Raw genomic sequence first — 12,889 nt, forward strand, 5'->3', positions numbered from 1 at the left:
AGAGTACTGGAGTGGGTTGCCTTGCCTTCTCTGTTAAAACATCCAGCATACATTAATTAAACAGTCTTATAATTTGAGATTTTCAATAGGAAGAGTAATTTGATTGTCTTCACTTCTTTTTAAAAAGTATTCAAATTAGTTTTTCTATTATATTACTACTCTGATTCAACCTTAAAAGTTCAATTTTAAAATTAAATAACACCAAAGCAATAATTTTATCTTTGAGGTTACATTTTCGTGTTGGTAAAATTATTTAAAAGAAACAGAATCATATTCCTAGGCAAAAATACAGAAGAAAAATTTCTGAAAAAAAAAAAAAGATTTTGAAATAAAAGTTTTATTTGAATTCATTGTCAATTTGAACAGCTAAGTGTTATCTATGGAAAAATATCAAGACAAGCCACTTGTTATCCTAAGGTTTTGAAATAAGCAAAATAATAAATGTGGATTTTGGAGCAATTTTTAAAACTGTATTTAATAACTGCATTTATTAACTGCATTTAATATTCTCCTAGTAATTAAAACGTAATTCCAAAGTTTTAAAAAGGTCCAAGAACTTAGATAATACTTAGCTTTCAATATTTATGTACACAGTAAAACACTAAGAAAAATGTACTGTCTTAGATAATTCCACATTCCAATCATTAAGGTCTTAATATTTGATGAATGAGTAGTCTTTTATAGTGGACTTAACATTTAGCTTTAATTGTTTCCCAGACTTCATAAATGAGTAAACTTATACAGCTGGAATTTAGTGAAGTCAAACAATAAATCATTCTGTTTTAAAAATTTGTAAGATATGGATGACATTCTTCTACCCAATTTATGTCTTGATAACTCCGTTTTCCTTCAGTTAAAGATTCAGCTGGCTGGCATTCAATGTATAAACATATAACAAACATTTTATATCTAGAATGTTTTTATAGTTTTTCTTCATGAAGATTTAAGACCTCATTTTTTTAAACTATACAATTATCAGTGACTTTTGACACAAGTCTAAAAATGATATGCAACAGTTCACACTCTGAAGACTGCTAAAAAGGATGTAGCATGGAATGTAAAAGCAACTGCACTACACATTTCAAGAACTGACTGAGACCACTTCCAGTTAAATTCAACAATAACATTTGTAAAACTCATAGAAAAGCTGGATGAGGAAGGTAGTTATATAAATCCTTAAATCTGATGACAGTGAAAAAGTCATAGTTTGCAAAATTACCTACAGATTTCTGAAATAAATTTACTGTATAGCCTGATAGCTAAAATCATATCCTATTAAATAAGAAGGAATGTCACTGTTTGCTTCTGATGCCAAAAGTGGATCCATCCTATGGAAACTTGAAACTAGAAATGACTAACTTTACAGGGAAGAGATATTCTAAGAAAAAGTATCATAGTCATAATTAGGTATGCTACTCAGTTTATCTCACACATGAAAATGTCAGGCAGCAAATAAATATCTAATCCTCTCCCTGGCTCACTGCTTCAGTACTTGGGAAAAATTATAAAAAATAAATACTAAGCTACTTCCTCCCTCCCCCAAAGGTTGGCATTAAAACTTTCTATCAATTTAGATTTGTTTCCAAATATTAGGCAGCAACATTCCAAGTTGAATATGTTTGAAAAAATTTGGAATGATACTAGAGCAAGGAGTTACCCCTGCCTGGACAAGTCAAAAAAAAAAAAAAATCCTTTTGGTGACATCATTTTATTTTGTTAACCTTGCTGTTTATTGGCCAGAAACACATTCACCCTCTGCATAAATAAATAACTGCATATCTATACAAATAAGTATGCTAAAAAATAAGAATTCTACAACAAAGAAACAGGAGTTACAGAAGGTGATACCTATAGCTGTGAGGTAGTAGGCATTTTGAATGAAATTTCTATTCTTGTTGGCCTAATACAACAATTTGTGAAACATTAGGTGATATCTATGTTACAGCCCATTAATTTTTCATTGTAATATCTTGCATGCAATCCAACCTTGACAAGCAGAGGGAAATACTGGTTAGTTTTCCCAGATGTACATAGCAGAGCAGGTGTAAGGTGCCAAGGAACTATACTTACTTTTGGTGTCGGGCAGGAAGCTGTAGAAAGGCGAGATGTAGCCTGAGCACGAGGAGATTCCGAAGGAGTAGTACTGAGGGAGGCTGTGTCTCGTGGGAGCACCTGAACGCCACGAGAAATGATGGAGTCTGGAATCTGAACAAGAGGAACAAGTATGGTTTAATGTGCTGAAAATACCAATAACATGCAAAATCAATACCCATAGCAAACATTTTTTTTTTTTTTTGGTGGGGTGGCGGGGGCAGGTGGCGCATATAGTCAACATATAGTCAAAGCTGTGGTTTTTCTAGTAGTCATGTACGGATGTGAGAGTTGAACCATAAAGAAGGCTGAGTGCTGAAGACTTGAGGCTTTCAAATTGTGGTGGTGGGGAAGACTCCTGAGAGTCCCCTGGACTTCAAAGAGATCAAACCAGTCAATCCTAAAGGAAATAAACCCCAAATATTCATTGGAAGGACTGATGCTGAAGATGATGCTCCAATACTTTGGCCACCTGATGTGAAGAGCTGACTCACTGGAAGAGACCCTGATGCTGGGAAAGATTGAAAGCCAGAGAAAGGGGTGGCAGAGGATGAGATGGTTGAATGGCATCACTGATTCAATGGACATGAATCTGAGCGAATTCCAGGAGATGGTGAAGGACAGGGAAGCCTGGCATGCTGCAGTCCACGGAGATGCAAAGAGTCAGACACTTAATGACTGAACACCCTTTGCCGCTAAGCTCTCAGATATTTGGTCTCACTTATTAAGTATGACTGCATCCAAAAATTTGGGATAAGGTAGAAATCTTCAGATTCAATATATTTTCCTTGGCCAAATAAAATTTCAAATAATATTTCATCAAAGCTTTTTTATGAGGCAGTATAGAATTGTAGAGAGGAGTAAAGTGTTTGGCATTCATATACTGGCTCTGTCATTTAACACCTATTTAATTCTTAGATATCTTCCATTTCCCTTTCAGATTCATTCTCCACCCTTCTTTACTCTCTCTGCACCAAGCTAAACTGTATAGACAGAATCAACAAGCTATTTTGTGCTCTCTGATTTCTAGCTGGCTCAGGTAAGAAGTACTATCAGGAAACTGAAGAGTTGGGGGACAATAAGGTCTGATATTTATTCCCTTGGCTTCCTCTCCAGCAGGTCACTGTAGGCTGGCTAAGATTAGAGGCCCTGTTAGATGACCTGTGCTTATAGCTCTTTTCTGGATTCCAATTACCTGCTCTCTTTTTTGCCCCATTAGGTCTAGGAGTATTAATGATACCAATTATTACTAGTTCCAGGGTGCTGAATCATATCTTGTTGCTTTTCTAAAATCTTCCCATGCTTTGATAAATATCATAGTCCTTTATTAAACTCTTCACAATTATCCATTTAGGTATGCTGTGACTTCTGCTGGGATACTGATAGATATAATTTTTAAACTGTCATTTCCTTTATCTAAAAAATGTGGATAAATGATAGCATTTACCTCACCAGATTACTGCTGAGGGCTAAATAAGATAATGCATATAAATTATCTAGCACAAGTAGTTAATACTTCATAAATATTAGCTATGTTATTATTATGTTATACACTAACTGATGTAAGTGAACATCACTACTGTAAAAACATACAAATGTAGGACAAATACTGTGGATTATTTGTCTTTAAAATTATTAATATTTATGTTGATTATAAAATTTGTTATTTAGGGCTATGTATAATTTAGTTCATATTCTGGGCTAGTACTAGTGAGTATAAGTCTTTTAATCTCAAAATGACAAGCTGACCACTTCCAAGTTTTATGCACAAGAGGGGAAATATGTATGATGAAAGAATAAGCAATTAACATTCAACCAAAATATTACTTAGGATGTACAAAGAAAACAGCAGCCAGACTTTGTGACTAGAAAGGTGCTCCTTATCTTTGCATATCATCTCTTTCTCACAAAGGAAATACTACTTCCTCAGGTGCTATTTCATTTAGTTTCCATACCTACATCCTCAATACTAAAGGTACTGCCACAATTTCTGGGCTTAATTTTTGTGATTTATGAACAATATATGAATATGATGAAAAGCAGTGGGAATTCTGAGAAGAAAAATGGCTCCATTTGCTAGTACACTTAAATACTGAATTTCAATAAATATTTTAAGAAACAGAGGTAGAAGCTCTTCTCCAATTTAGAAGAGCTATATAGTGCCACTTACATCTAATAAAAAAGGCCAAGTATTGGGAAGAACAAGGTCAAATGCCCCTACTGTATTTCACATAGTACCATGTTTCTTTCCTTCATGGAAATTACCCACACTTACACTACATTTATACGCGTGCTAGTTTGGTCAGTGTCTATCTCTCATACCAGAATGCACTGTCATGATGATGGAACTAGGTTTTGCTACTACTAGGTTTTGCCACTGTATGTCCAGTGCCTAATGAAGCATCTGTACAAAGTAGTATACATGTGTGATTTCCAGACTTACACACACACACACACACACACACACACATATTTCACCTCCACCCCTTCAGTAAACAAAACAGTAGGAAATTTGAGGGAGAAGGTAAAAGTAAACTGTGAGGAACAGGTACTTCCCTGGTGGTATAGTGGATAAGAAGCTGCCTGTCAATGCAGGGGATACATGTTTGATAACAAGGGGATAATGTCTGGTCTAGGAAGATTCCACATGCCACAAAGCAAGTGAACCTGTACACCGCAATTATTGAGCCTGTACTCTAGAACCCAGGAGCCACAGCTATGGAGCCCACGTGCTACAACTACTGAAGCCTGCATGCCCAAAGCCTTTGCCCTACAAGAGAAGACACCATGATAAGCCCACACACCACAACTGGTAGACTAGCCTCCACTCATGTCAATTAGAGAACACCCACACAGCAATGAAGATCTAGCACAGCAAAAGATATAAATAAATAAATGAATAAAAATTAAAAATATTGTCATGTATATACTTTTGGGTTACTAGTTTGGAAATATACAATAAACTATTGGAAATATGAGTCTGGAGTCATGAAAAAGTTAGACTGGACATATACTTTGGGAATGATCATTGAAGGTGGTAGTTTCAGTCATGCAAATATTTCAGGTCATCCAAGGAAAATATGTAAAAGACCAAAGGTTGATGGTATGAAAGTATTTCAGTTTGGAAGATAAATTATTGGTCTACCTATCTTTAAGAAATTGTGAGAGACAAAAGAGGAAAATCAAGACAGAGTAAACATAAGGGAAGAGAAAAGAGAAGAAACTTTTAAATGTTACAAAATATCAATTATTAGAGAGAACAGGAGTAAGATGAGAGGTGAAAAGATGCCCTTGGAACTAGCAGTTATATAAGATATACAATTATATACAATTATATAAGATACTAAAGTAAACAAGAAAAAGTAGAAATGAGGAAGCAAGTGGGGATGATAAAGCAGTGAAATTTGTGGGGAGAGAAAAAGACATTCACTAATATTCTTTTCTTTGGTGCTTGGAATAAAGGTCTATTTGACAAGGGGGAAATACAAATGGGAAAGATCTCTCTAGGAGAGTCATAAACATCTGGAATAAATGCACTGATGAATGAGCATGGAGGATAACTAAGGCATTGGCAAAGGAATTCTCAACCATCATTGTGAATTCTTAAATAATAAATAAAATCAATAATGGAAGCCCATTATTCTGTTGCAGAGTGTTCGTAATTTTCCCTTTTTAGAGACATTATCAATGACTCTTGGTCATGTATCATAATTCCCATATGCATTAATTCTAGCAGCAGCAGCAGGATACATACAGTCAGAAACAGAATTGCTGGTTGCTGGCTGTGAATATCTTCTTTTACAAATTCCCAAATTGATTAAGCCAATTTAAAAGTCTATGAAAAGAAAATAGTAACAATTTGTCTTACTTCACAACTTAGCTCTACCTAGTATTGTCAGTAATATTTTTTCAGATGTGATGGACAGTAAAAATATCCTAAAGTGGCTTTCTTTTTCCCTCATTGTTAATAAGAGTAAACACTTTTTCATTTGTTTACCAGCCATTTAGATGTTCTCTTTTGTAAAGTTCAAGTCTTTCACCCAATTTTCCCTTTATGAGTCATTCTTTTTACTTAATTATTACATTTCTGTATCTATTCTGGATAGCAAGTCTTTATCAGTTTTATATGGTATAAATATCTATTCCTACTATGCAGCTTGCCTTCCAATTTCATCACGTATTCTGATGAACAGAATATTTTAATTTTTATTACATTTTATTGATAGTTAGACAGTTAGCTATTCAGTTCAGTTCAGTTCAGTTCAGTCAATCAGTCGTGTCCAACTCTTTGTGACCCCATGAACTGCAGCACACCAGGCCTCCCTGTCCATCACCAACTCCCGAAGTTCACTCAAACCCACGTCCATCGAGTCAGTGATGCCATCCAGCCATCTCATCCTCTGTCGTCCCCTTTTCCTCCTACCTCCAATCCCTCCCAGCATCAGAGTCTTTTCCAATGAGTCAACTCTTTGCATGAGATGGTCAAAAGTACTGGAGTTTCAGCTTTAGCATCAGTCCTTCCAAAGAACACCCAGGACTGATCTCCTTCAGAATGGACTGGTTGGATCTCCTTGCAGTCCATGGGACTCTCAAGAGTCTTCTCCAACACCACAGTTCAAAAGCATCAATTCTTTGATGCTCAGCCTTTTTTATGATCCAACTCTCACATTTATTCCTGACTACTGGAAAAACCATAGCTTTGATTAGATGGAACACTGTTGGCAAAGTAATCTCTCTGCTTTTTAATATGCTCTCTAGGTCTTTTCTTCCAAGGAGCAAGCGTCTTTTAATTTCATAGCTGCAGTCACCATCTGCAGTGATTCTGGAGCCCAAGAAAATAAAGTCTCTCACTGTTTCCATTGTTTCCCCAACTATTTGCCATGAAATGATGGGACTGGATGTCATGGTCTTCGTTTTTTGAATGTTGAGTTTTAGGCCAGCCTTTTTACTCTCCTCTTTCACCTTCATCAAGAGGCTCTTTAGTTCCTCTTTGCTTTCTGCCATAAAGGTTATCTGCATATCTGAGGTTACTGATATTTCACCCGGCAATTTTGATCCCAGGTTAAGCTTCATCCAGCCTGGCATTTCACATGATGTAATCTGCAAAGAAGTTAAACAAGCAGGGTGACAATATATAGCCTTGACAAACTCTTTTCCCAATTTGGAACCAGTCCATAGTTCCATGTCCGGTTTTAACTGTTGCTTCTTGATCTGCATATAGGTTTTGGGGGCAGGTAAGGTAGTCTGGTATTTCCATCTCTCTTAAGAATTTTCTATAGTTTATTTTGATCCACAAAGTCAAAAACTTTAGCATAGTCAATGAAACAGAAGTAGATGTTTTTCTGGAACTCTCTTGCTTTTTCTAGGATCCAGTGGATGTTGGCAATTTGATCTCTGGTTCCTCTGCCTTTTCTAAATCCACATTGAACATCTGGAAGTTCTCAGTTCAAGTACTATTCAAGCCTAGCTTGGAGAATTTTCAGCATTACTTTGCTAGCGTGTGAAATGAGTGCAATTGTGTGGTAGTTTGAACATTCTTTGGCATGGCCTTTCCTTGGGATTTTCATGAAACTGACCTTTTTCCAGTCTTGTGGCCACTGCTGAGTTTTCCAAATTTGCTGGCATATTGGACACAGCACCTTCACAGCATCATCTTTTCGGATTTGAAATAACTCAACTGGAATTCCATCATCTCCACTAGCTTTGTTCATAGTGATGCTTCTTAAGGCCCACTTGACTTTGGACTCTAGGATGTCTGGCTCTAGGTGAGTGATCACACCATTGTGGTTATGTGAGTAATTAAGATATTTTTTGTATAGTTCTTCTGTGTATTCTTGCCACCTCTTCTTAATATCTTCTGCTTCTGTTAGGTCCATACTGTTTCTGTCCTTTATTGAGCCCATCTTTGCATGAAATGTTCCCTTGGTATCTCTAATCTTCTTGAAGAGATCTCTAGTCTTTCTCTTTCAATTGTTTTCTTCTGTTTCTTTGCATTGATCACTGAGGAAGGTTTTCTTTTCTCCCCTTGCTATTCTTTGGAACTCTGCATTCAGATGGATATATCCTTCCTTTTCTCCTTTGCCTTCGTTTCTCTTCTTTTCTCAGTCAATAGAACGGGAGAAAATATTTGCAAACCATATATCTGACAATAGTTTAGTATCCAGAATATACAAAGAATAATTACACTGGAACAACAAAATATAACTCATTAATAAAATACCTCATTTTCAGAAATGAGTGAAATGACTTGAATAGACATTTCTCTGAAGAAGATATAGAAATGGCCAACAAGGATCATGAAAAGATGTTCATTATCATTAGTAATTAGGGAAATGCAAATCAAAACCACAATGGCTGCGATCCAAGAGTCTACAAGCAATAAATGCTGGAGAGGGTGTGGAGAAAAGGGAACTCTCTTACACTGTTGGTGGGAATGCAAACTAGTACAGCCACTATGGAGAACAGTGTGGAGATTCCTTAAAAAACTGGAAATAGAACTGCCTTATGATCCAGCAATCCCACTGCTGGGCATACACACTGAGGAAACCAGAAGGGAAAGAGACACGTGTACCCCAATGTTCATCGCAGCACTGTTTATAATAGCCAGGACATGGAAGCAACCTAGATGCCCATCAGCAGATGAATGGATAAGAAAGCTATGGTACATATACACAATGGAGTATTACTCAGGCATTAAAAAGAATACATTTGAATCAGTTCTAATGAGATGGATGAAACTGGATCCTATTATACAGAGTGAAGTAAGCCAGAAAGAAAAACACCAATACAGTATACTAACGCATATATATGGAATTTAGAAAGATGGTAACAATAACCCTGTGTACGAGACAGCAAAAGAGACACTGATGTATAGATCAGTCTTATGGACTCTGTGGGAGAGGGAGAGGGTGGGGAGATTTGGGAGAATAGCATTGAAACATGTATAATATCATGTATGAAACGAGTCGCCAGTCCAGGTTCGATGCACGGTACTCGATGCTTGGGGCTGGTGCACTGGGACGACCCAGAGGGAGGGTAGGGGAGGGAGGAGGGAAGAGGGTTCAGGATGGGGAACACGGGTATACCTGTGGCGGATTCATTTCGATATTTGGCAAAACTAATACAATATTGTAAAGTTTAAAAATAAAATAAAATTAAAAACAAAAAACCACAATGAGATACTTAACACCCACTCAATGGCCCTGATCTCTTTAAAAAAGGAAAATAAAAAACGTTGTTGAATATGTGGAGAAATTGAAAACCTCAAACATTCCTGTTAGATTTGCAAAATGTTGCAGCTCTGTGAAAAACAATTTGATGGTTCCTCACAAGGTTAAACACAGAATTACCATATGATTCAACCATTCTATTCAAGGTGTATAACCAAAAGCATTAAAGATTGATTTTCAAACAAATGCTTGCACAGATGTTAATAGCAGCATTATTTTTAAACAAAAAGTGGAAACAACTAAAATGTTTATCAACTCATCAATGGCTACACAACATGTGACGGTATACCTATACAATGGAATATTTTACAGCTATAAAACAGAGTACTGATACTGCTACAACACAGATGAACCTTAAAAACATGATGTGAAGTGAAAGAAGCTAGATATGAACAGTCACATATTGCATGATTCCACTCAAGTGTAATGTTCAGAGTGGGCAAATACATAACCAGTACGCAAATTAGTGGCTGATGGGATGAGAGGCAGGGGTACGGGCAGTGACTACTTACTGGGTGTGGTATTTTTGAAGGGTGATAAAATATTCTGGAGTTAGATTCCAGTGATGCTTGCACACATTGTAAATGTACCAAAAGCCATTGAATTGTACACCTAAAAATGGTGAATCTTACTTCAATTATATTGAAAAAGAAATCCTTGCTAATCCATTGCTAAGCTAAGTCACTTCAGTTGTATCTGACTCTTTGCAGCCCTAAGGCCTGTAGCCTGCTAGGCTCCTCTGTCCATGGGATTTCCCAGGCAAGAATACTAGAGTGGGTTGCCATTTCCTTCTTCAGGAGATCTTCCCAACCCAAGGATCAAACCTGCATCTCTTATGTCTCCTGTATTTGTAGGCAGGGCTTCCTTGTGGCTCAACCGGTAAAGAATCTGCCTGTAATGTGGGAGACCTGGGTTCGATCCCTGGGTTGGGAAGACCCCCTGGAGAAGGGAAAGGCTACCCACTGCAGTATTCTGGCCTTGAGAATTCCATGGACTGTATAGTCCATGGACTCGCAAAGAGTCAGACACGACTGAGCGACTTTCACTCTTTACCACTAGTGCCACCTGGGAAGTCTCTGATCCGTTACAACGAAGATTTTGTCCTATATAAATCTATGAAAGCTTTATAGTTCTGCCTTTCATATTTAGGTCTCTGAAAAAATTAGAATTGATTCTTGGATATTATATGGGATAAGAGATCAATTTCACTTTTTCTTTTTCCATAAGGACAGCTTGTGGTCCCAGCATCATTTTTTGAAAAAAGAGCTTCTTCATTAATGTGTGGTACAAATTCTGTTATATACCAAGTGTCCATGTGTTGGTATTTTCAGGCTTCTCTTCTGTTTCATTGATCAAAGTGTTAATTCATGCACCAGCAATGTACTACTTTATATCATTTTAAGTCTTGCTATTTATAGAGCAGATCCTCTCACTTTATTCTTTTCTTATTCAAAGAGGATCTTGGTTATTTTTGATCCTTTGCACTTTCTGTTCTATATAAATTTTAGAAACAGCTTGTCACTTTTCTCTCTCCTCTTAATTAAATACACACACGCACATAACACACATCACATACAAACTGTTCGGATTTTATTTACTACCTTTGTACAGAAAAAGACAATAAAGTTTTAAAGGATACCCCTCTAATTTACTAAAAAGCATTTACTTCTGGGGGTGTGTGAACGCAAATGAGAATGAGATGAGAGGATGATTCAGGTGGATGCTAATCTTACCTATATTTCATCTGTATGTTTTAATAAAAAGAATGTACTCATGTACTACTGTATAGTAAAAAAAAAAAGTTTTAGTAATGAAACTTCTGGGAGGGATGTTTCAAAAATTAAGAAGTGGTAAATATGCTCAACAGCTAGGGAGAACTCAAAAAAAGGAGCATAATGTCTTGTACAGAATTGATAGTGAATAATTTTTTCTTTGATAATAAAGAAGTTGAAGAAGCTAATAACAGAATTACAGGCTCTCTTGAGATAGAAGGAATAGAATAAAACATTAACTCAGAAAAATAGTTTAAGCAGAAAGGACAGTTTAGCCTTGGTGATCTTTATTTTAATATAATACGCAAGAGAGAATAGGGGAAATGAGGAGATAAAAAAAAGTAAAGCTCTAAAAATTGCAATTGTTACAGCCACAATGGAGAACAGTATGGAGATTTCTTAAAAAACTAGCAAGAGAATTACCATATGACCCCAAAATTCCACTACGGGGCACATACCTCGAGAAAACCAAAACTGAAAGAGACGCATGTACTCCAATGTTCGTGGCAGCACTATTTACAACAGCTAGGACATGGAAGCAACCTAGATGTCCATCAACAGATGAATGGATAAACAAGTTGTGATACATACATACATACATACATACTTACACATACCCAATAGCATATTACTCAGCCATAAAAAGAACACATTTGAGTCAGTCCTAATGAGGTGGATGAACCTAGAGCCTGTTATACAGAGTGAAGCAAGTCAGAAAGAGTAAAACAAATATCATATATAAATGCATATATAAGGAGTCTAGAAAGATGGTACTGATGAACCTATCAGCAGGGCAGAATTGGAGAAGCAGACATAGAGGACAGACTTATGGGCATAGTAGGGGAAGGAGAGGGTAGGACAAACTGAGATAGTAGTGTGGAAACATATAAATTATCATATGTAAAATAGGGAGCCAGTGGACATTTTCTGTATGATACAGGGAGGTCAAAGCAGGTGCTCCGTGACAACATAGGAGGGTAGGACGGGATGGGAGGCGAGAGGGAGTTTCAAGGGGAGGGGTATATCCACCTGTGTCTAATTCATGTTGATGTATGGCAGAAACCAACACAGCATTGTAAAGCAACTATCCTCCAGGTAAAATTAAAAAAAAAAAAAAAAAAAGGAATTAGTAAGAGATGAATGAAAGCCTTGCTAAAGTAGTGGGGTTCCACTTAGAGCAAGCAGAATTTGCATGGTAAGTCAGCACAAATAAACAGAAATGTCAAGTAACTTCCAAAAGAAATAACATTCCTAGTTTTAAGAGCACTCGTCTACATTCCTATTATCTTATGCAACTGAGAACATAGGGAAAACAATTTGCTTCAGTTGATATCAAATCCTGTGTAGATATGTACTGTAATTTCAACTGTGAACTACTAAACAATAGAATTCTCCTCATGAAGGGAAATTATAATTGGAATACCTATTTTCTTAGGATCTGATTATTTCTAGTTATGTAGGTATTCTGTTCTAAAGCTGTTTTCACTGATTGGGCAAACACTTCTAAAAAAAGAAATGGAGAATTATATTATCAAAATTAGAGTACCTAGCCAAAATATCACTTTCTTTATAAACTCTGTCTTTTGAATTGCTAATAAGAATATCAACAAACGCACAACTTTGTATCTTGATGCTAGAGAAATTCTTAAGTGAGCAGACATTTTCCCTTTCAATCACTGTTTTTACCACCTAATATTTTTATTTTGAAAAAATATTTAAACTAACAGAAAAGTTGCAAGACTAATACAATAGAAGACCTGTTATCTGGATTAAATTTTGGGTAGCTAGTGATCAAAC

At 36.3% G+C, this 12,889-nt stretch overlaps 1 protein-coding gene across 21 annotated transcripts in view; it reads right to left on the reverse strand.

Moving 5' to 3' along the window:
• GPHN (gephyrin) overlaps positions 1 to 12,889 on the reverse strand; it is a 535,403-nt gene that overhangs the window by 197,474 nt on the left and 325,040 nt on the right. For all 21 annotated transcript variants that reach the window (XM_086320195.1, XM_086320194.1, XM_086320189.1 and 18 more), the window contains one exon: positions 2,071 to 2,205. In XM_086320195.1, the coding sequence (XP_086176321.1) occupies positions 2,071 to 2,205 (135 nt within the window). The remainder of the gene's footprint in view (positions 1 to 2,070; positions 2,206 to 12,889) is intronic.

This window comes from Bos grunniens, chromosome 10 (assembly GCF_055505025.1).
Source record: "Bos grunniens cultivar Pamir isolate PY7600 chromosome 10, Bosgru_T2T1.0, whole genome shotgun sequence".
NCBI classification, from domain to species: domain Eukaryota; kingdom Metazoa; phylum Chordata; class Mammalia; order Artiodactyla; family Bovidae; genus Bos; species Bos grunniens.